The 25,652-nt window shown below is 38.6% G+C and overlaps 1 protein-coding gene across 1 annotated transcript in view; it reads left to right on the top strand.

Moving 5' to 3' along the window:
- Nucleotides 1-557: 557 nt before the first annotated feature.
- The window catches only part of lrp6 (low density lipoprotein receptor-related protein 6), a 176,339-nt gene continuing 151,244 nt past the window's right edge, over nucleotides 558-25,652 (top strand). The window contains exons 1-2 of the mRNA XM_060839837.1: nucleotides 558-802; nucleotides 5,080-5,473. Coding sequence (XP_060695820.1) covers nucleotides 748-802; nucleotides 5,080-5,473 — 449 coding nt within the window. The 5' untranslated portion in view covers nucleotides 558-747. The remainder of the gene's footprint in view (nucleotides 803-5,079; nucleotides 5,474-25,652) is intronic.

Genomic DNA, 25,652 nt, shown 5'->3' with positions numbered 1-25,652 from the left:
TGTATTTGAGCCTGAGAAATTAAGAACTCTACAACGTTGTTGCAATTTCTCAATCAGAACATCTGATTCTTGACGGCGAGATTTCAGTGCAAAGATGTGGTTTTTCCGTCCCCAGCCCTCCCGCTCCTTTGATTTAATTGCAAATAATCTTTCTTTCATTAACATGGGTAAAAACACAGTCCACATCTCCTTACTCCACACCGTCTCCCGGTTCCCACATGTTCTGCACACACTACCTGAAGGCGCAGCCATCCATGCACAAAGGATACTTGATGTTCTTAGTATTAAAAAAAAGTAGCGCCGCAGCCCAGGTCAAATGGTTATGTTGTTCTAAGGCAGAGCACCACTCTGCTGCAAAAGAACTCCCCGGGAAGGAGAGCTCCAAACCCCAGTTGAGAAGATGCACGAGAGGCTGGGGGTGGGTGGGAGATCTTTTGACGTCCCCAGGAGGGGGCGAATGGGGAGGAACAATGAACTGAAAGGCTCTATATCAGAGCGAGCTTGCCATAAAGAAAATAGTACGCCGGGAGAGAAAAAGGGCAAAAAAAGAGGGAGGGTGTTAGTGGCGGAGGGAGAGGAGGCGTGTGCTTGCGCCGACGGTGAGTGGAGATAGAGAGGAGCGCGGTCACGGAACCATGGCTGGCGAGCCAGATACTTTGTAGCGCTGCTTGAACTCACTGGAATCGTAACTATGCGTTTCAATGTGGCGCCACGTTGAGCTCTCTTGGATTGCCGAGAAGGGGGAAAATGGGTACCGCGCTGAGGAATTTGCTGTTGTGCAGCGTTTGCTCTCTGATAAGGGGTGAGTAAAAGTTATAAGATTGGTTGCCCCCCCCCCCTCGGTTTTTTTTCAGAGTCTGAGTGAGAATGGTCTTGCATGTTACTGTGAGGGGCCCCTCGAGGGGGCTGGCCGGGTTGGGGGGGTAGGTTTCTACAGACAGACAGAGAGAGAAGGGAAAGGAAAGGGGCTCTCTTTACCCCGCGTTTACCATTTATGTTGGAAGGCAAATTGTTCATTTGTAAACTCCAATGTCGTTCCATGCTTTTAGCTGCTGGAATCTTTCTGTGTGTGTGTGTGAGAGAGAGAGAGAGAGAGTCGGCGGTGAGGTGCAATGAAAGCCGCGGTGTCTCTCTCTCCTCTCCTCTCTCTTTTTCACACACACACATACTCAGGAGTGCTACCACTTTGTGCGGGGGAAATGCTTGGCCAAACAGCGCGGGGTGCTGAAAGGGGAGGAACGGATCTGCTGGAACTTTTTCTGCAACGCTTTAAGCATCTGCTTACCATATTTTGGATATTTATGAAGCACTGACGGCCGATCGAAGTGTTTCAGAACAAGCGGACCGAGCCGATCTTCCCACTCGCGATGTTAATTCAATAATGGAAGTAGTTTAGTTTATTTAGGAAGAGACTGCTTGTAAGGGCAAATAAACGAATATCCGCAGGTCACACAAGTTGCTGGAAATATGATTTTAGTTTTACAACTTTTTTTGAGAAATCTTTAACGCAATCGATTTTATTTCTAATTTTTAATTTGGTCAGGGAAACGAGTTTTTTAAAAATAAAAAAAATACATTTCCGACCTCTGTCCAGGGCCACAATCAAATTTCAAAATTTAATTGTTTTAGTAAGTAATAGTTTGTTTTTACAGCTCTGTGTTCGTTGAAATGCTAACGAGCATATGTGAGTTCCAGACAAATGCAACAGGTAGTCCTATAAAACGTACATGATTTAAGTCACTGTCGATAAAGACAGAAACGGTATCTTTCAGGGGATGACAAATACTTCAGTATGTAATTCGAGTAGCCTTGTATCTGGTTACTGTATATACCACAGGCAAACTTCTTTATTAATTTTACAATTCCAAATTTCATATGTTCACATTCAACATTACAACTGAGGATTCCTGGCAGGTGGATATGAGTAAATTTGCAATTAGATTAATAGAATTAATCTTCTTGGGAGATGAAAGAACTTTCACTATTTTTAGAAAAAGGTATTTTTAACACACATCTTGCCTACATTATCACTTTAATAGATGAAGCTTTAAATATTTTGTCATAAACAAAAACAGAAATTGGTGGAAAATCTTAACCGATCTGGCAGCAGCTGTGGAGAGAAATCAGTTAACATTCCATGTTCTTCTTCAGATCTTTTATGTTATTGGTTCTGAATTTCCAGCATCTGAAGTTGTATGAAATATTTTGTATAAACTTCAAAACAAATTCACTGCAGTATGTGCAATCATAGGAGAAATTGCTAAGAGCTGAATATGAAACAGTGCACAAGTTTGTGTGCCTGATTTTAACTGCAGGCATATGAATAATAACAGATGTTTACAACTCAAATGGTTAATGGGTAAAATTCCCCACATCTTTATCCATACAGTTTGTTTTATGTGTAAGTTGTTAATGCATTGAATCACCTGATCTTAAAATTGACTCCATTTCTTTTGGTGTTACTTGTATAAAAACGGAGTTATTTTTCTAATTGTGCAGTTCCTTTTATTTAAATGTAATGGGGAATCTGGTGAAGGACAGATTTTATTGCCTATTGTATTGCTTGCAACCATTCTGGGTGGCAGTTTGAAATGTACTATATCTTTGATAGCTTATTTCCATTAAAATCACTGTTAAAGTAATTTAGTTTGAGCTGGGTACGTCACAATAAAGATATTGGTCAGTCTGTAGTTACATTGCAGCAATTTTTCTAATTGAATACTCACACCAGGTGTCCATGATGTTTATAATTCTGTTTATCTACAGTAATACAGTAATCTTAAGTATTCACTCATTCTTGATTTGTTATTTTGTAACCATAATCCTGTAATGTTGCACTGAAATGCAATGTTTGCTGCCTTGGAATATATCAAGTCTGAAATTTTATTTTTGATTTAAAAAAATTACACCAGTTACTGCATTTACATCATGCTTTGTTGCTTGCTGATAGCTATTGTCTTCAAGTGAAATAGTTTGGTTATAAGACATGCACAAAAGGTTTGAAATGATGCATTCACAAAACTTTCCAAGGAAGGCATTTTGGTCACCTTTGATACCATATACATTTTTATAGTTGCACTGTACTCAACTTTGTGTTAAAATTAAATTTCACTTGGTGCTTTTTGATAACAATTCAAGATTTCCTGCAGTACTAAAACATTGAAAATAACACGAGTGTTCCAATTCAACTCAATTAAGAAACGTTGTTCTGTAGTGGAGCAGGGAATGTAAAGTCTGAAGCGCTATTTAGGTTAATTAACTGAAACTGTGACATAGTGGAACTCATGTATTTCTCATTCTGTTATTTTAATCAAATCCATCCTTTGTATTCAGATATTTTCTAGCATTTTGGAATATCGTGTTTAGAACCATGAAAGTTGATTTTTTTCAAACTGCTACCTGTACAAGTATACTGAGGAAGTTTGGAAAATCTCTGACTAGTCTTTTATTTTTGGCAAGAATTTCCAGTTTGCATTTGTGCAGTAGCATTAGCGCTCATCCAATCACTGGATTCATTTTGACAGTTTAACAATTTTTTGTAAGACATAATTTGCAGTTTAAAAAGATTGCAGAAAAAGAATGTTAAGTGTGTGATTCGAGAATCCATTATTAAGGATGAGGTTTCTAAATTCTTGGAAGAACAGGGTTGGATTAGAACAAGTCAACATGGATTTAGTAAGGCGAGGTCGTGCCTGACAAACCTGTTGGAATTCTTTGAAGAGGTGACAAGTAGGTTAGACCAGGGAAACCCAGTGGATGTGGTCTATCTAGACGTCCAAAAGGACTTTGATAAGGTGCCACACGGGAGGCTGCTGAGTAAGGTGAGGGCCCATGGTGTTCGAGGTGAGCTACTGGCATGGATTGAGGATTGGCTGTTTGACAGAAGGCAGAGAGTTGGTATAAAAGGTTCTTTTTTGGAATGGCAGCCGGTGACCAGCGGTGTCCCGCAGGGTTCGGTGTTTGGGCCGCAGCTGTTCACGTTATATATTAATGATCTGGATGAAGGGACTGGGGGCAGTCTAGTGAAGTTTGCCGATGATACAAAGTTAGGTGGACAGGCAGGTAGTACTGAGGAAGTGGGGAGGCTGCAGAAGGATCTAGACAGTTTGGGAGAGTGTTCCAGGAAATGGCTGATGGAATTCAATGTGAGCAAATGCGAGGTCTTGCACTTTGGAAAAAAGAATACAAGCATGGACTACTTTCTAAACGGTGAGAAAATTCATAAAGCCAAAGTACAAAGGGATCTGGGAGTGCTAGTCAAGGATTCTCTAAAGGTAAACATGCAGGTTGAATCCGTGATTGAGAAAGCGAATGCAATGTTGTCATTTATCTCAAGAGGGTTGGAATATAAAAGCACCGTTGTGCTACTGAGACTTTATAAAGCTCTGGTTAGGCCCCATTTGGAGTACAGTGTCCAGTTTTGGGCCCCACACCTCAGGAGGGACATACTGGCACTGGAGCGTGTCCAGCAGAGATTCACACGGATGATCCCTGGAATGATAGGTCTAAATGCGAGGAGCGGCTGAGGAGGTTGGGATTGTATTCATTGGAGTTTAGAAGATTAAGGAGAGATCCAGTAGAAACTTACAAAATAATATATGGCTTGGAAAGGGTGGACTCTAGGAAATTGTTTCCGTTAGGCGAGGAGACTAGAACCTGTGGACACAGCCTTAGAATTAGAGGGGGTCAATTCAGAACAGAAAATACGGAGACATTTCTTCAGCCAGAGAGTGGTGGGCCTGTGGAATTCATTGCAGCGGAGTGCTAATGAATTTAGCGTCTTCATGTCTTCAAGGCAGAGATCGATAAATTCTTGATGTCATTGGGAATTAAGAGCTACGGGGAGAATGTGGGTAAGTGGAGTTGAAATGCCCATCAGCCATGATTAAATGGCGGAGTGGACTCGATAGGCTTAATGGCCTTACTTCCACTCCCATGTCTTATGGTCTTATTATGAAATTAATCATTTGCTTGTTGAAGTAACTTCTTTTGTTTTACAGCTATTTTGCAAATCACATGGTTTCTTTTGTGTTCGCGATGCTTAACTGACAATGTCTTTTATTTCTTTTATGAATGCAGGTGCACCACTTCTGTTGTTTGCAAATCGACGAGATTTGAGGTTGGTAGATGCTGCTGGTGGCAAGACTAATGCCACAGTTGTCGTTGCTGGTTTAGAAGATGCAGCTGCGGTGGATTTTATATTTGCAGATGATCTTGTATACTGGACTGATGTGAGTGAAGAAGCAATCAAACTGATTTTTCTAAACCAGACAGGGAACTCCCAGAATGTAGTTATATCAGGACTTGTATCACCGGATGGTCTGGCTTGTGATTGGCTGGGGAAAAAGTTGTATTGGACGGACTCTGAAACTAATCGGATTGAAGTTGCTAATTTAGATGGATCATTGCGGAAGGTCTTATTTTGGCAAGATCTCGACCAACCCAGGGCAATCACGTTGGACCCAGCAAGGGGGTGAGTGCAATGTACTTTAGTACTCAGTCTACACAGTCATATATTTAGTGAATTTTGTTTTGAAGCCCTTTGTGGAAAGGGATATCTTGTCTGTGTTGCTGCTTCTAAATTGTGCTTTTGTTTTGAAAATAAAAATGGTCTTTACTCTTTCCCAAAGATATTCCTCATTTAAAAATTTCATACGACAACTTTTAAATGCCTCATTAAGACAGAGGGCAAAACAAGTATATTTTGTAACTAAAAATGGCATCGCTTTTGAAAACAAATGTATGTATGCATACTGTACAGAATATAAGAAAATGTTATTTTAAAAAAAACTCTTACTTGGAGCAAATTTCTCCAACTCTTCAAGTTAATGGTCTTGTGACAGTTGCAGCAGTGGGAACTATACTGTGCATAACTGTAGGGTTAGGGTGGAGAAATGTTTGACAATAATGCAATTGATTAAGAGATTTGCAAGATGGCCTACTTTAACTCAAACCAAAGTACATGTGACATTGCTATCCTCTTTCTTGACGGGAAAGAGGTGCAGTATTTGCTACATAGAAAAATACAGCTGACTGTTCACCAAATTCTTGTAGCACAATGCCATGTGAGGGGTATAGAAGAGACTTAGTCTAAAATTAAAAGTTGGATAACACTACTAACTTTACGGCTGCCAAACAAACGGGCAACAATGTAGTATTAATAAATCCTAGTCTGAGCCTCCCATTAAGCTTTGTAGCTCAACTGAAAATACTTTGGAGGCAGAACATTTTTAACTCTTGCTTAGCATAAAATCATAGAATGTTTTTGAAGTTTTTTTGCAGGATGGGGGCAAAAAGGCCAATAAAGCACTAGTAATTTAATTACATAAGTTATCGTTTTCTTGCCCCATGAGCATTACGTACTTTTCAGCGCAGGTCAACAAAACCAGATAACCATGGCATTTATATCAATGATTTCAAAAGCCTGATTTCTCCTGTTCTTTTGGTGCAATCATTTAATCAATTTAAACAAATACTTGACTGAGTTTATTCAAAGCTGGTGGCAGGGCAGTAATATGTTGCGTCATGGATTTAAACATTATACCCATCCATAATTTAGTGTGTATCTGAGGTTTACTGACCCATTCTAGTCATCTGCAATGAACTGGTCGACTCTTCCGTGACAGGATATTAATGGTCAAGAGTTATAATTAATCAAGTGGAATTAACATCTCAAATTTACTTGAGACAGTTCCAAGAGACTGAAATAATGTCATCCTGTGAATTTCCTGCAGCCTGCGGCACTTGCTCCCTGACCACCCTGTTTGCATTAATTTTTAGATTAGAGTGGTGCTGGAAAAGCACAGCAGATCAGGCAGCATCTGAGAAGAAGGAAAATCGACATTTTGGGCAAAAGCCCTTCATCACCCTGTTTGCAGCCCCTGTCACTTGTTTGCTTCCTTTTTCATCCCCTGGCATGTAGAGTTTGAAAGACTGGTAAAAAGGAAGGTTGGGAAGGTGAGGATGTGAGCAACGATGCAGAAAATGGAGTATTCGGATGAGAAGCAGAGAGCTCAGAAGTTAAGATGAGCAAGCAGTGAGCAAGAGTTAAGTTGAAAGAGACATTAAATTATTAAGATCCCATCTTTCTACTGCAGCTGGTTTTACAGAATTATTAAAGGAAATATCTCAAAGGCACTCAACATAATAGTAATGGAAGGGCATTTCTTGGAAAGTTCTAAAAATCTTTGGATTCTGAGCTAGATCTCTGAATAATGGTGTGAAGATTCTTGTGTGGATATCAATCGGATATTTTAAACTCTGCAAATTTCCAAATACTACTTCAGTTTACTTTTATGTATACTGTAGGAGACCATTTATCTTAATGGTGAATTGGTGTTTTAATTCATGATTAGTAATATTTTCAAAACCTAAGCAAATCCGTAGGTTGAATAAATGTCACTATAACTTTGCAATCTACCTCTGCTTTCATTTTCCCTCCCCTGGATTCCATTTTTTATTTTACTACAACACTCTTCCTGAGTTTCCAAACGTAAAGCTTGTTCTGCTGCAACACAAGTTTTTTTTCCAATGCAAATTGGCTACAATGTGATTGAAGAATTTAGACCATTGTTTGTAAAATGCAAACGTTCCTTATCTGTATTGGCTATAATATGATTCTAGTCCCACTGGTTTAAATGGTGCTGCTATAACATGATTTTTCTTAATACGCAGGAATGCATGGCAACAGAATTATCGTATTATATCAGAACAGATTGCAGTTACCTTTTTCAAAATTCCTTTAATATACTTGGAAAATATATCTTTTAGACTATCACTCTCCTGTTCACAGCAGTTAACCTGCCTCCAGATTTACAGACGCTGTAACGTCTGCATTAATATGTTTGACATGAAGATATTATTTAGACATTTTCCTTAGTCTCCATAGCACTAGCAAATAGAAAAGAACAGTCAATAAGTTGAAAAGATAAAATTTGCTTTTTTCACATTTTTGATCAATTCAAAAGGCAAATCACCTCCTTTCTGTATTGAGCTTGTCAAACCGAGACAAAAGATCCTTGTCTGGTCTTAAGCCATTTTTCTTCTGTCGAGTAACTAAAGTACAATGTAAAAGCTAACAAATACTCCTCAGTCTAGTGGCTATGGTACTGAACTTGAAACCTAGAGGTCACGAGTGCAAATGCCACCATGGGAAACTTAAAATTGAATTCAGTAAATCTATTAATATATGGCCTAGCATTATCTGTCTCACTAGCCTGGAAGCTATATATTTTTCATATATATGGTAACCTTTTACAAATATTTGAAATACAAAGATATTCAGGTTTTTTTTAACAAATTATGAATTGTGAATTAATACATTAGATCACCATTAAGATAAATTGTCTCTCACAAGAAAGAGAAAGTGGGAGACAAAGGTAAACTGGGGATAAGTAATGTATGGAAATATGCACAGTATAAAATATCCATTTGATAGCCACGCAGTAATCTTTGTACCATTATTTAGAGATCTGGCTAGGAATGCAAAGGGTTTTACAAATTTCCAAGGAATGTTCTTCCATTACCAATATATTCAGTGCCTTTTGAGATCTTGCTCTTAACATGTTTGGTGCCACATATCTAGATGCTAACTTAATTTTGTTACATGCATCAGTATTAATTCTGCTCATGGGTAGAAAAGTTAGAGAAAATATTGATTTCAGGATGAAGTTTAATAAGAAACAGTGTTTCATTTTGGATATATTAAAGAAGAACTGGCTAAAGGTCATATTAATTTGTTTTGAAATTTTCTTCATTAACTTGAATTTTATTTTAAGAGATATCTGTGGTTACATTGCTGCCCTTTGCTTACCTTCTAAGCACTCTCTTTTTATGCAAGTCCAAAGAAATTGGCATGTCATTATTAATGTATGAAGAGTTTTTTTAAAAAGGTATAATTTTTATGACTTTTTTTTCTTTTTCTTATAATGGTTGCAGTAAATTAAAATAACGGTATGGATCATCTTGCTGTGAAATGATCTATGAGCAGTTCAGAGTATCTAGGTTTGTGTTGTGTGCAGCTCCTTGCCTGTCAGCTTTCACAGTGAGAAGTTGATATTTCAGTAAATGCTGACTCTTATTGCATTTGCTGAGGGCTGGTCTTGGATGGTTGCTGTCATCCGAAATGGAAGCAATAACACTCGTGATGCTATTTCATTTGTTAGTCTTGTGGGTATGCACTTTATGTTGACTAAATCATAGAAGACTAATGAGGCTAAAGCTCTGTAAGGATAGAACACTCAATTCATAGTTTCTGGTTGGTGGTTCCCGAGTGTTTATTTTTCTGTAGTGTCGCTACAACTTGTTTTCAAAATGCAAATAATCCACAAATTTGAAAAGTTAACCATTTCTAAAATTGTATTGGTAGCAGGAGTGTATAAAATATATTTTTGACTGTTACACTTCTATGCAAAGTGTGACCCTAAATATTCCCTTGATTTTGCTGTTGGCTATATTGCATTTAAGTCAAATCGCCTGAATGAGTTTTCTGTTTAGATTCAATTTCATCTACCACTTGTAACAGTTCCTATTTCAGGGATAATTTAAATTGAGGACAACAAAATCTGCAAACCTAATACTAGTGCTACGCAGTGTGTGTGTGTGTGTGTTCAAGTCAGGCAATCAATAAATTTCTAGATAATAAAAACATCAAGGGCTGTGGGGATGGTCTAGGAAAATCACATTGAGATGAAAGATCAGCCCTGATCTGATTGAATGGTAGAGCTGGCTTGAGGAGTGAAATGGCCTTCCAAATCCTTTGTTCCCATAAATAGTTTTGAAGTTCAAATGAATATGATATGAAAACAGTGTATTGCATTTGACTGAACTTCTGGTAATATCGCTCCCACAGGAGTTAATAATTGTTTAAAACTTCAATTTATAAATACTTTATGATAGCTTTGCATAAATCAGATACTCCCATTTGTTGCATAGTCTACATATAACAGTTAAAGGAATATAATTTCCTTAAAGGAAATAGTATGCTTTATTTAGTCAACCACCAAATGTTGTTCACTCACAACACTTTGAATTTAAAAACATTTGTAAGGTTCTTTTTCCTCTCCAGTCCATACAATCTTGAAGGACACGAAAGCCAAGTGCGATGCTCCACATTGACTGCTTGAGATCAGCTGATTCAGCAGAAAAAGGGCATTGAGCCTGAGAACTCAAATTCTAACTCAGCCACATTGAGATCAATTTATAATCATCTCTATCCTCTCTGACCCACTTTGGCTGCTTGTCTTTCAAACAGTAAATGTAAAATCTGTAGCTTGGTCTTCGCATCTCTTCCTGGGTGAACTTTCCTTATCTCCCTCCAGTTATTCTCCTGCATTGTGTAAAGCCCTGAATCTGGCCTTTTAATCTCTCTATCAGTGGTCGTACAACTTATTCAGCCCCAAGGTACCATCTCTTAATTCTGCACTGAACCTCTCTGTTGCGGGCTCTACTTTAAAAGCTTTCTAAAATCAATGTTTTTTTTCAACTAAGTTTTTGGTCACTTCTTTTTGACCTATGCTAGACATCATCCCCTTTAACTCATTCTCTGTTTCTGCTATATAGCACTGGGTTTTTGTCAGTCCATGAGGGATTAAATAAATGCAAGTTCTCTCTGATCTGGATCTATTTAGAAGTTCAATGTACACATGCTGAACAAAACTGTTCAGAAAAGTGAAAGAAAAATACACATGCACACCCCAAATAACTGAAGAAGCGAGTAGAAAAGCATTTTATTTACACAGCTGTTGGAACAGTTAGCGACTTGCTCATGAACGTATGTGCACACAGTGAGGTAAGCATGCAGGACATTTGAATCACTGGAATCAGCCTTGCTCTTATTATCGTGCACCAAGAGGCATATCTTACTTATATAGTCAATGTTTATTAAAACTGTTTAGTTATCTCTCCTCTTACTTCTGCCTTAAAGTAGTTTTTTTTAAAAAAGGTTTTAGTCTGTCCTTTTTTTATCCCTTTTACATGGTGATGTACTACTAAATGAACAGTAACAAATAAATCAGTGCTCCAAGTCATGCAAAATCGTATTCAGTAAAACATGCAAGCAGATGGTCAAAACTGTTGGATTTATATATAAAAGGATGACTTTTAAAATATTTATATGACCACCCAAATAATATTTTGCTTACTACTAAAAAAAAATCCCTGTTTTAGGAGTGATTTCTGTGTATTGCTTTCTCTTTGTTACATTTACTGCAAGTATGAGTCTTTGTGGGATAGACTCTGCTGCACACTTGAGTGTGCAATGCAAATATTAAACAGCTTATGATTTGCTCTGCTGTATTAGTAGCCTTGTTCCAGGATTAGGATTATTTATCCACATATTTTGTGCTATGGTACTATCAATTTTCTCTCATTACCCCTAGGTATTTATGTAATAGCTGATGGATGTAGAATCACACATTTGAACTTGGTCATGTTTTTGTGGATTATGTGGCAAGAAAGCATTAATTACTCAACCCTAGGTGCCTCAGTCAGTGATATATGGTAGAGTGAGAGATAAATGTAGGCCAGATAAACTATTGTAGCAGATTCCTTGCCTGTTTTATGTTACTGCACCCATTGAGTTTGTAGCTAATTTTTCTTGTTAATCCTCGGAGTATCCAACTTTTAAATTTCAATTTTGTTTTGCCATTTACTGACTCTAGCATTAAAACAATTAGGTTACCAATTTAATGATCCTACAGCTTTCATTCCTGTACACCACAGATTCCGTGTCTTCTTATATCAACTTTGTAACTAAACCAAATTTGCCTTCTAAAGATTTTTATTTGCAAGTTGAGGATAACATAATTCCCCTGCTTTTTAAAGTTACTTAGAGAAATTTAGCCATTTTGAATATACATTCAATCTTTATTTCAAATGTACAACCATATTTTGGTTATTAGCCAGCGTCTGCCCATTCTTCGAGCCTGCTCATGTCCTCCTGTCATCTTGTCCATTCTCCATAATAATATATTCTCTGAGCTTGAAATTTTGATCGACGCTCCTTTGAGAAATTCCAAATTCTTCTGGGGTATAGTTTTGTATTAAGTCTGGGGATCTAAATTTTAAAACAAAGCTAGAAATTGTCAACGTTTGAATTTATCCTGCTTGTTGGCACAAGAATTAAATAAACTGCAAGTAACATTGATGCACTTGTACCCATACATCCTAATATTTAAAAGCTGCCTTCTCTTTCCAAAGACTATAGGTCTTATTTCATTATAGTTCCACCAGTATTTGTGAGGGAATAAAGGCATATGTTTACATCTTTCCTTTAATGATCTCAGGATATCCAAAAGTGCTCAATAGTCGTTTGCAACATTTTGGGGGTGTAGTCACTGTTAAACTTAGGAAATGTGACAGTCGGTTTCTGAACACTAAGATCCCACAAACAGCAATGTGATATTTTCCTTTAAGGTGTTTGTTCAATGATACATATTGGTCAGGACATTGAGAACAATTCCCCTGCTCCTCTTCAGAATAGTGCCATTGGATCTTTTGCATCTCTGTAGGAGGCAGGTATTGTCTTGGTTTAACGTCTTGGCAAAACCTTCAACAATGCATTGTTTTCTTGGTATTGCACTGCCTGTTGGCATAGACTTCTATTTTGTAAAAGTTCCTGAAACAAAACTTTAATCTATAATTTTGACTGACTCATGAGTGTGTATAAATGCTGAACCATGACTAATATTTGTTTTGGTGTTGTGCAGCAGAAAGCTGTTATGGTGTTATGGGCACATATGCAATCTTTTTCTCCTTGAACATGCTGATTCATCAATTATAACTTGCTTCACTAGTGTATTAGTTGATAGAGCGAATTTAGTAGATGCATATTGTGGAGCATAAGATTATCCACTAGCCCTCTGTTGCTCAAGTGGCCATGCTTCCTACATAAGATTGAAGAGAATGTCAGAATCTTGTTTACTGATACGGGGAACTCTACTCCCTAGCTACTGACTCCATCCATTGTCAGATGTGGTTAAAACCCATTGGTTCACTAATCTCTCAGGGAAGGAGATCTGTCTTTACATTGTCTGACCTTCATGCAACTCCAAATTCTCAACAATGAGGTTGAATCTTCATTGGTCTCTGAAATGGCCTGGCAAGTTGCTCAGTTGTATCAAAACCACAGCAAGTCTGAAGAAAGGAATTAAACCAGATAGACTACCTGGCATTGACCTCTTCATCAAAGCTTATGCCCAAAACATTGACTTGCCTGCTCCTCAGATGCTGCCTGACCTACTGTGCTTTTCCAGCACCAGACTTTTTTCGACCTCATTTTTTTGGGTATGCCTGTGCTGCTGCTGGTATCCCTTCATGCACTGCTTATTGAACCACTGTTGGTCCCCTGGCTTGGTGATAATGGTCAGAGTGAGGGATATGCCAGGTTAAGAGTTTGAATACAGTTCCTGTTGATGGTCCACAGTGTCTTATGAATGTTTGTTCTCTAGTTGTTCGATCTGTCAGGAATCCATTCGATTTAGCACAGTAGCATGTCCTTCCTAACATACCCAGAAGGGTGTCCTCAACACGAAGATGGGAATTTTTCTCCATAAGGTCAGTGAAAGGTCACTCCTATTAATTGCCACGGACATATGCATCTGCAACAGCTTTTGTCTATTTCGTTGGTTCCCTCCTCACCTACCACAGATACATTCAAGCAGTTATACCCTTTAGGACTTGACCAGTTCAGTGAATAGTGGTGTTACCTCACTGTTCCTGGTGATAGACATTGAAATCCTGCACCTAGAGCATATTCTGTGCCCTTGCCACCCACTGTGCATTCTCCAAATGGTGCTCAACATGGAGTACTGCTTCATTGACTGGGGGATGGGGGGAAATGGGAAGGTTGTGTAGGATGTAATTAGTAAGAAATTTCCTCAACCATGTCTGACCTGATGCCACTGGACTTCATGTGATGCTGAGCCAATGTTGCGGATTCCCTGGCACAACATGCTCCTGACTATACCACTGTTAACACTTCTGGTGATTTGATAAATCCACCTAAACAGGATGTTCTGAGAGATGTTGCTGGTGCTGCCAAGGATGTCGAGAGTTAAAGTTCTGAGACGATGGCTGCTAGATGGTTGCTTGACTAGCCTGAGAGGTGGCTGTCCCTAGTTTTGGCACAAACTCCCAGGCTGTTAGTAATGAGGATTTTGCGGGGTCAACAAGGCTGTGTTTTTGGTGTCTTGGTCACACCTAATTTGTTACTTCTATATAGCATCTGAAGGAATCAAAACTAAATTTGATTCTTGTGTTTCTCCACATATATGCACGTATTTGTTGGCGTCATTGCAGAACAATATCAGATTCTGAAACCATACTTGAACCTTCAACACCATCCCTCCTTTCTCTACCCATCACTAATCTAACATTGCCAAAGCATTTTGAACTATTGTTAAATTATAACCACTAGAACCGACATCAAATAATTTTAATGTGGGACCTTTTATACATTTCGATTCTGTATCAACTTCTGTTTTATTCAGTAAACTATTTAAGAAGCTTATATACAATTATTTTATTGCACAAACTCTGCTTAGAATCAATGAATTTAGAGCATCAAATCATCCTCATTAATTATACCACTGTTTAGTCATGTCAGTTTTTTGTGGGGTTGGGTATTTGTAATGACATTCACCAGTGGCTTAAGAGGGTAAGTCTAACTTAACAGATGTAAAATATAGTCGGCATGACTCATTGATTATTTGATAACTACTTGACTACTAATTTCTTACCATTGTTACAGAAAGGCATTTGCGATGGAGGTGGTCAGATATTTCGCAAACATTTGTTGAATTGCTTTATTGGAACTACTGAGTGTAGGGAAGGTGTTTGATAAACTCTAATGTGTGTTTTTTTACATTGGAAACAGCTTAATATTGGGGAGAGGTCAACATTTGTTCTGCAGTGGACACATTTTCATCCATCCTGTTACTAGATGATTGTCTGGGCTTGAACTTGAAAACTTATTTGGGTTCAGCCCTAGAGGACAGTATCATTTTGTTAATTGGTGGAGTGGGCTCGACCTACTCCCAGTCCTAATCCTGATGTTCCTATTTTGAAGTACCGTGTACCTTTAACGTGAGTTAATGTCCTGAGGAAGAGACGGGCAAAAGTTTGGGCAGTGATTTTTGCCAACTGTTGATGATGCCTTAGATTATTTTTGGTACAATTGTTTTAGCTATTCGAAAAAGAGTTCATTTTAAGATTTTTTTTCCCTGCTTACTGAGCTTTCAAAAGTGAGACCGTTATTTTTTGCCTATTGTTTCTTTTCAACATTTTGCCCACTCCCAAAATGTTGGATTTCATTTCCTCCACAGTGAAGGAGTATGCAGCATAAACATTCCATTGTGTAGCTGAATTTCTGAACTGTTGAAAGCCTACTACTTTTGAGGGAAATGGGTCAGTGATGCCCCAGGTTTCCTCTGTGTGCTCCAGTTTCCTCCCACAGTTCAAAGAATTGCAGGTTAGGTGAGTTAGCCATGGTAAATGCCCATTGTGTTCAGGGCTGTGTAAGTTAGGTGCGTTAATCAGGATTAAATGTAGAGTAATGGGGGTAGGGGAATGGATCTGGATGGATTACTGTTTGGAAGGTTGGTGTGGACTTGTTGGGCCGAGAGGCCTGTTTTCACACTCTAGGGATTCTATGACTATGAAATTTAAAATGTGAAATTTTCTAAATGGAGTCAATGGCCCATTCTCCATGGTATTGGTAGTAGATACACAAATAATGGTGGTGTTTGACTGGTTTGAGAAATCCTGATGTATTTCCAGTAGTTTTATTTTACCCAAGAGGATCATCAGTTTTGATTTATTTTATAAAAAAAATTCAAATGCAATTTTTGACTGATGTTCATGGATTAAGTTATTGGATACTGGGATACCCCACCCTTAGGAATTTCATTTTGAATTGCCATGTGATCATATCTGTCTTAAATTTGATTGAAACGACAGTATTGCTTTATAGAAATAAACAGGTGTGTGTAAAGAAAAATAGTCTTGTTTGTAATACCTTTCTGAAATATAGACCGTGTTTTTTTTAGTATGTTCCATTTTCTTAAAATTGATGTACTGTTGGACTTAGGAGGGGAACAGTAGGTCACTTTTTCCTTTTCCCAGGAAGGAATGAAGTGAAAGAGTAAAATGATGATTCACCAAGGTTGGTGTGAGTATCGTTCACTGAGGTCCTAGAGCTAGCTCTCCCTTCCAAAGGCTGTGGGAGCAGAATTAATGTCAGATACTAATACTTTGCTTCTAACATTGTCCAAAATAGAAGTGTTTACTGTTCCATTTTTCCTCATACAAAGGATGTGATGTTGTTTCCTAGAGCTTGTTCAGGCTCATGAGAGAATTTATTCTTGTGGGATCTGTATGCATCAATCGAGAAAGACAATAGAAATGCTGTGGTATTGATGTACTGTATTAGGTTTTTAAAGAAGAATTGTGTAGTTTTCAAAGATGTGTTAGAAAGAAATAACAAAGCGGATGGACTTGTTCTTGAACTGGGCAACCAAATCTGAATGGTTTGTGAATACCTTCTAAATGCTAGGAATATGTTAACAATCTTTTACTGGAACATTTCATTTAGTTTGTGATTCTTCCAACTTAAGTGAGTCATAATGTCTGTTACTTATTATGACAGTCATATGGACAACTGGATACTTATAAATGGCTTCAATATTATAGCAATCGTTGAGGTCATATGCAGTTAAAAAGGCTATACAATTAAACCGAGTTGGTAAAAAGGGAAGCTGGGAAAACACAGCTGGTCAGACAGTATCAGAGGAGCAGGGAAGTCAATTAAACCTGCCAAATCTCACTGCAGAATCCAACAGAGATCCATGCTTTCTTGGGTCTTTTGATCTGCCAATTCCCTTTCCAAGGGAAAAGCCCATAAACCTCAATGGATGTTTAAGCACCAGTATGGCTTGTTTCCACCAAGTGGGTACTGCCTTTACTTGTTTAAATGAATCTGTTGACGGTTGTAGGCTGGTATGTTTTACATCAAAAACATAATATCTCTATATACCTTTCCAATCTTTTGCTTTTAAAGTTTATATGTGGAATCCATCAAAACATTTGGCAAACTGGAAGCATTATTTGAATTGTATGTTGAGAAATGTTTATTTCCTGATAAACAGATAGCTGAAATGCTTATGTGCATATCATCAAGCCCACTTTGAATATTATATAATTGGCATTGTGGTTAAAATAAGTGGACTAACAAGATTAGCTGCTCAGACTTTTAAGGAGGGATTTATGACACTTTGGAAGGTGCTGCATTGTAAATTGAGGCAGAACACAAAATGGCTTTTGTAATTGCTTGTAAATCAATTACAATAAATAAAAGTGGCTTACTTTCCTGAACATTTGTGAATAATACTGAAGACTCTCACTTTAATTCTGGTGTTGAACAGAGTATCTGGAGTAATGCAGTGACATTTTTTGATCATTTGTTGAAAATCCTACATAATGTGAATTGTAAATCAGAGTGATAGAGCTGTACAACACAGAAACAGGCACTTTGGTCAAATTTTTCCGTAATCTCATCCCATATGCCAACACTTGGCCCATGTCTGTCAACTCTTCTTGTTCATTGATAGCTTTAGTATTATAAGATACAAATCGAGGATTATGTGCATTACTGCTTAAGTTATGTGAAAATGTGCTGGAATTGCGTTTAAATAATGTGCTAAATATAATTAATAATTTATATGCAACCTGTATTCCTTGTAAGGATGAATTTTAATGTTTGCAGTTTATCTGATTTGGCCATGTTTTCAAATTTGAATTTATTTCATGATTTTGAATACTGCGTCTAAACTTTAAAGTTGTATAATTTTGATTATTTAAGCCTTTAAGCATTCATTTTTTTTTCCATTTTTATTATTTGATGGGTTCAAATTCAAATGTTTTTCTTAACCGATCAAGTATTCAATCTTTTAACTTCAGCTGTAACTTTTTAGTGTCTTTTTTAATGAATGATTGATTGCATGTATGGTAAGTTTCTGTCTTGTAAAACACCGTTGAGATTAAATGTGCATTTAGTTCTTTGCAACCATTCCTGTCAGTGAAGTAAAGTTTTAAAAAAATGTATAACTTTATATTGTTTTATACTGGAATTGCCTTATTTCGTAATTTTAAACTGAACATTATTTTTGCAGATCCTCTTCAAATCCATCTCCTCCCCTTTAGTCGTAATTCCTGATGCCTTATCTAAAAAAAAATTCCTCCATTTAGGCTAACTTTCACTACTTCTGTTGTAGCTGAAAACAGCCACCTTAACAGGGTGGGGAATTTGATCTGCCTTGTCTGCTTGGTACATAGTTTCATACTGGGCACAGCACTTACTGCCAAAACTAGTGCAAGTACCTTTTAAGGTTTTCATATTGTAAAACGTATATGCATTTAGAGCAAGAACATCAAGTTTAATTATGAAATTAAGTTAATGGATTCAGTTTACTTTTGAACCCCTCATATCTACTTTGAAAGACAGAATGTTTTGCCAAAATGATAACCTCAAAGAGGAAATAAAGTGTCCTGCAATATTTCATTTACCATAGTCAGCAGTTATATTGACCCCAGAAATCAACTATTTGAGGATTTGAGTCAAAGTTGACTAGCAGTCTGGTTCCGTTTAAACTATTTCCTTTGAAAGTACACAGTGTGCAAACAACTGTTGGAGCGTTAGTAAAGCAATGTGAGTTGGTGTACTGGTGATCAGATCTTTGAAAGAGCTAGATGTCCTGAATGGTTTGTGGAGACATGGAAGCCTTTTTTCCTTTTCAGTATCATTACTATATGGTAATCTTTCTAATTTCCAATCACACGCAAGTTGGGAAAGAGGGCTAGATAATATTTTGAATGTTTTAATTCCAAATTGTTGAAGTTGTTCAACTGTTTATTTAGCATACGAAGAAAAAAAACTCCAATCCTTGTTTGGTAGTGATTTTTCTCTCTCAACCACCTTGTAACATGCACTGCCTAGCTTCTCATGAGGCACTGTTACTTGCATGAAGGACCAGAAAGTGAACCATGCTGTTTAAGTAGTTAAAGATTTTGGCTGTATACTTTTAGTGAAACTATCAGCTATTCCTCAGTGGTGCTTTCATCTCTTGCATTTGCAATTTGTGGATTCAAGTCCAACTTCAGTTCAGCACTGAGGCATCACTGCTCATCTTTTGGATGAGATGTTGAATCAAGGCCCTGTACATTGCTTTCAAGTGGATGTCAAAAATCAAATCTTGTGCTATTACTTGAAGAGAACAAGCAATTTTTGTGTCATAGCCAACATTATCCCACATCCAATACTACTTTATAAATACATTATCTAATCAGTTATTTGAATTGCTCTTTGTAAAATCTTTGGGTGAAGATTGGCTGCTGTTTCTGAACATTACAACAGTGACTTAGCATATTTCTAATCAATTTTCATGTTAATACACTATTCCAAAGAAGTAATGTAAGAAGTTGTGATAAACATAAATTTGCAGCAGCTGTTGGGAGGCCTAAAGAATGTTTGTAATAGATTTTACCATTTTAGTTGTGGTAAGATGAATGTATAACTGAAAGCCAAAAATGACAATTTATGTACCATTTTTAAAATAGGCCTACTTCGTGCTTATAATTTCACAGGATCAAGCATCTAGCTCCTTGAGGCTCTGCTACCATTGAGATGATGGCTAAGCTTCAACCTAACTCTATATAATTGTCTTTGACATGTACCACCTTAAAATTGTACTGTTATCAGTTTTAATTTCAAAGTTATCAATTGATTTTTAAGTAAAGTAACATAGATGAATCACAGAAACCCTATAATGTGGAAACAGGCCATTTGGCCCAACAGGTCCATGTCAACCCTCTGAAGAGTAAAGCATCCACACCCATTCCCCTACCCTATACCTCTACATTTACTTCCGACAAATTCACCTAACCTACACATGCCTGAATGCTATGAGCAATTTAGCATGGCCAATCCGCCTACCCTACACATCTTTGGATTGTGGGCGGAAACTGAAGCACCAAGAAAACCTGCAGACACGGGGAGAATGTGTAAACTCCACACAGACAGTCCCCCAAGGCTGGAATCAAATCTGGGTCCCTGGTGCTGTGAGACAAGTGCTAACCACTGAGCCACACTGTCACAGACAAGGTCTTTTCCCTGGGTTAGGGGGAGTCCAGAACTAGAGGGCATAGGTTTAGGGTGAGAGGGGAAAGATATAAAAGAGACCTAAAGGGGCAACTTTTTCACACAGAGGGTGGAACGTGTATGGAATAAGCTGCCAGAGGAAATGGTGGAGGCTAGTACAATTACAACATCTAAAAGGTGTTGGATGGTTACATGACTAGGAAGGGTTGAGAGGGATATGGGCCAAGTGCTGACAAACGAGACTAAATTTATTTAGGTTATCTGGTTGCATGGATGAGTTGGACTGATGGGTCTGTTTCCATTCTGTGCATCTCTATGATTTTATGAAAAACTATTATAAACTTCTACCACCCTTTTGTGAAGAATGTTTTCTCAGTTCCGCTCTTGAAAGATCTGGTACTAAGTTTTAAACTGTGCTCACTCTAGTACATCAGTGTGCAGATAGTAATAGCAGAAGTTGTTCTCTCCATCTACCTCCTGGTCACTGCGTCCACCAAGATGGAGTTTCTTCCTGTCTACTTCTGCTCCTCATAATTGGATACATCTCAAATATGTTCCCTCCTTCCAGTATCCTCCTCCAAATTTGCAGCCCTAATCTATCCAATCTCATTCCATATTTGAAACTCTCCAACCCAGTCAACATCTGGTAAATCTCAGCTGGACTTGCTTCAGTGCAATTATATCCCTCCTATAGGACTAAGTTACTGCCGATGCTGGAATCTGTACTGATAATGAGAAATGCTGGAGATCACAACGTGCTAGGTAGCATCCCTGGAGAGAGAGCAAGCTAATGTTTCGAGTTTGGATGATTCTTCTCCTAGACTGAATGTTAGCTTGTTTTCTCTCCATGGATGCTGCCTGACCCTCTTGTGATCTTCAGCATTTTTTGTTCTCTGTTCAACCCTCCTGTAATGTGGATTCAAGAACTGCGCAGAATACTATATTTTGTACAGTTTCAAACATGATCTTCGTGCTTTTAAACTCTATGCCTTGCCTAATAAAGTCACCTGTCCCATAGGTGGCCTTAACCATTTTATTCACATGTCCTACTGCCTTTAAGGACCATTGAACATGTACAGCAAGGTGCTTCTGATCATTGTTGCTTCCCAAAGTCCTCCCATTCATCACGTATTCCCTTGCACTGTTTGTTGTACCGAAATGCACCACCTTACACTTCCATTTGCTGCTGAGCAGCCCACCTGACCAGCCTGAGTATATCCTCCTGGACTCTTAGGCAATATTCCTCACTATTTACCAACCCACCAATTTTTCTACATCCCAAGCTTCCTGATGAACCCTCCCACAATCGCATCTAAATATTTATAATATATAAGGCCCTGACACTGACACCTGTAGAACCCAAATGGACACCAGTTTCTAGTTGCAAAAACACAACTCTAGCATCACCCTCCGCATCCTGCCACTTGGCCAATTCTGGATCCAGTCAGCCAAATTGCCCTGCATCCTATGGACTCCTACCTTCATTAATAGTCTCCCGTGCATAACTTTATCAAAAGCCTTGCTGAAGTCTGAGTATACTCTGTCAAGTGCATTTCCCTCGTTGACACAGCTCGTTACCTTTTCGTAAATTCGATCAAATTGGTCAGACATGACCTCACTTTAACAAGACCCTGCTGACTATTTTTGATTATTCCATATCTCTCCAACTGCAGAGTAATTTTGTCCCTCAATTGTTTCCAGTAGTTTCCCACCACTGGGGTTAGACTGACTGGCATGTAGTTTCCTGGTTTATCCCCTCGAAGGTAACTCTCCTGTAGTCATACAGCATGGAAACAGAGACTTTGGTCCAACCGAACATGGTCCTCTGACACTTCTGCTGTGGCCAGAGAGGAAATGAAAATGGTTGCGACTGCCATGCTGTTTGTTCCGTTATCTCAGTTAACACGCTGGGAAAAATTTCATCCGACCCTGCAAATTTGTCCTTTCAAGCCTGCCAGAGGACCCCCCCACCCCCAAACTCAGCTCTATATCACAGCACTGCTTCCTCATTTCTATACCCTATCTATATCCACAAGTTATAGACTGATTAGGTGAGTAGGCAACAAGGATTTGGATGGAACATAATGTAGGTAAGTGTACTGTTGTTTGCTTGGTTCTAAGAATAGAAAAACAGAATTGGATGTGCTTATGCAGGAACTGAAAATTATCAAGAAGTCTATCCATGAACTGGGAAGGCAAATGCCAAATGGGGCTTCAGTAAAAGGGAATTGGAATACAAGAATGAGGAAGTCTTGTTAGAATTGTATTTAGTTTTGTTGAGACCCCACTTGTAATCTGCTGTTTTGCTCTCCTTGTTTAGTAGAGAATGCACACTCAATAGAGACGGTGCAGTGAAGGTTCATGTGATTAGTCCTTGGGATATGAGCCTAGTCATTCGAGAGGCTGATTTTAGAAAAATGAATGATGAATCATTACAGGTTTATGAAGGGGTTTGACAGGGTAGACAGCAAAGTTCAGATTCCCCAACATTCAAGTCTACGGGTAAACAACTCATTATTTATGAATTAGATGAGGAGAAATTTCTTTACTCGAAGAGTTGTTACTCTCGAGTCTCTACTTCAGTACTTAGTAAATGATTGAATATATGTTATATTTCAGACTGAGATTGACAGATTTTTGGTTTCTTCAGAAATCCAGGGATATGGGAGCCAGTGGGAATATGAAGTGAAGGCAGAAAAATCAGTCACAGTGGTTTAAAAGGCAAAGCAGGCTTGAGTTATGATCTTCTACTGTTCCTTTCTTAAAAATCTTTATGTAATCGTGTTTACCATGGGCACATTTCCTAATTATTGAGGTGGTTTAGATGTTACCACATCATACCTCACAGTTCACGTTCTAGTTATCTTCTGACCGTCTTTGTTTTAATCTTTATCCTCAATACGGTATGTTGCTCTTGGACAAGATCAGCTTGATAGAAATGTAGAATCGTGCAGCACAAAAGGAAGCCATTTGATCCACTGTACCGATGCAGGCTTTTAAAGACAACTCTTCAAATGAGCAATCCACTTAGTTCCACTGGCTGGCTCTTTTCTTGTATTGCTGCAAATTATTTCGTTGCAAATATTTATCTAGTTTCCTTTTTGAAAATAAGCTTGAATGTACTTCATTACCCTTTTTGGCAGTGCAATTCAGATCATCATGATACACTGCAAAATTATTTTCCTACTCTTGCCTTTTTGATTCTTTTGCAGTTACCTTTGAATCTGTGCCATCCACTTACTGACTCTTTACCACTGGAACTGTTTCAAAACCTTCCATGATTTTGAACAGCAAAGACTTAAGATCATGGTAGGAATTCTTGATTCTGTCGTCTTACCAAGGGCTCCCTATACCATCAATTATGCCAATTTCATTCAGAATCTGCAACCTTTTTTACAGGATGTGAATGAAGACTGGAACAAGCTGTTCCCTGAAGTCCTAGAATGCTTCCAATCCCAGCTCTCACTCAGTGACTGAGCAGGACAGATTAGGGAATATAGACGCAGCATGGTGGCTCAGTGGTTAGCACTGCTGCCTCACCGTGCCAGGGACCCGGGTTAAATTCCCACTTCGGGTAACTGTCTGGTGTTTGCACATTCTCCCTGTGTCTGCATGGGTTTCCTCCGGGCTCTCCGGTTTCCTCCCACAATCCAAAGATGTGTAGGTTAGGTGAATTGGCCGAGCTAAATCGCCCATAATGTTAGGGGTAAATGTAGGGGAACGTGTCTGGATGGGTTGCTCTTCAGTGGGTCAGTGTGGACTTGTTGGGCCGAAGGGCCTGTTTCCACACTGTAGGGAATTTAAGCATAGGCATCATTGCAGATGTTTTGATTCAGGACATTCTTACAATCCAGAAATTCCCACATACTTCACTACAGGCAAGCAGCCTGGTTTATGTTATTTATATTATTTGCATATAACTTCAAATTTTGCTGTAATCTTTTTCATTTTCCGTACAGTAACTTGTGTTAAACATAAACACTAAATTCTAGTATTTACTGTCTTTTTAATTTCCATGACTGCAAGTATTCAAAACTAATAGCAGCCCCCACTTCTGCACCTTTTATAGTGGATTTAAGCCAGTTTGTAGAATATATTTGCTGATGTCAAACATCTGAAGCATTAACACAGTGGTGCTCACTGCCCTTGCCTCCTCTACCTCATCCTCACTACCATCTAGTGATGCAGGTTTCTTTCAGGGAATGTCTATACTGCAGGATGTTTTATACAATAAGATAGACATACAGCACAGAAACAGTCCAACTCGTCTGTACCAACCAGAAATCCCAAGCTGACCTAGTCCCATTTGACCCATATCCCTCTAAACCCTTCCTATTCATATACCCTCCAGATGCCTTTTAAATGTTGTAATTTTATCGACCTCTGGAAGCTTATTCCATACGCACACCACTGTTTGTGTGTAAAAGTTGTCCCTTGGGTCCTTGTTTTTTTAAAATCTTTCTCCTCTTACCTTAAACCTAAGCCCCTCATGCTTTTATAAACCTTTCTATAAGGTCACTCTTCAGCTTCTGATGCTCCAGGGGAAAAAAACCCAAAGCCTATTGAACCTTTCTCCGTCACTTGAGCCTTCTGATTCTGGCAACATTTTTGTAAATTCTTTTTTGAACCCTTTCAAGTTTAAGAACGTCTTTGCTATAGATTTGCACACGGTATTCTAGAACAGGCCTCCCTGATATCCTATACAGCTGCAACACGGGCAACCCAATTTGTGTACTCATTGTTCTGACCAATGAAGGCAAGTGTGCCAGATGCAGCCTTCACTACTTTGCCTCGCTGCGACTCCACTTTCAAGAAATGATGGACCTGCACCTTTTGAGTCTCTCTTTGTTTGGCAATGCTCTCCTGGACCTCACCGAAGCGTCAGAGGCTGAGGGATGACCTTATAAAGGTTTACAAAATTATGAGGGGCATGGATAGGATGAATAGACAAGGTCTTTTCTCTGGGGTCAGGGAATCCGAACTAGAGGGCATAGGTTTAGGGTGAGAGGGGATATATATAAAAGAGACCTAAGGGGCAACGTTTTGACGCAGAGGGTGGTACGTGTATGGAATGAGCTGCCAGAGGATGTGGTGGAGGCTGGTACAATTGCAACATTTAAGAAACATTTGGATGGGTATATGAATAGGAAGGGTTTGGAGGGATATGGGCTAGGTGCTGGCAGGTGGGACTAGATTGGGTTGGGATATCTGGTCGGCATGGACAGGTTGGACCGAAGGGTCTGTTTGCATGCTGTACATCTCTATGACTCTATTAACTGAATAAGTCTTGTCCGGCTTTGCCTTACCAAAAAGCAACATTTCACTTCACATTTATCTAAGTTAAGCTCCATCTACTGCTCCTTGGCCCATTGGCCCATCTGATCAAGGTCCCCTTTCAGAGTAATGCTTTTAAGTGTTTAACAAATTGTATATCCATGGGTAGCTAGATGTACGATCTTCGAATTTGAAACTGCAGTTGAAGCGAAGTTCATCGTTGATT

Source organism: Hemiscyllium ocellatum, chromosome 19 (assembly GCF_020745735.1).
Source record: "Hemiscyllium ocellatum isolate sHemOce1 chromosome 19, sHemOce1.pat.X.cur, whole genome shotgun sequence".
In the NCBI taxonomy this organism is placed as follows: Eukaryota; Metazoa; Chordata; class Chondrichthyes; order Orectolobiformes; family Hemiscylliidae; genus Hemiscyllium; species Hemiscyllium ocellatum.
This window is presented reverse-complemented; position numbering and strand designations above follow the sequence as displayed.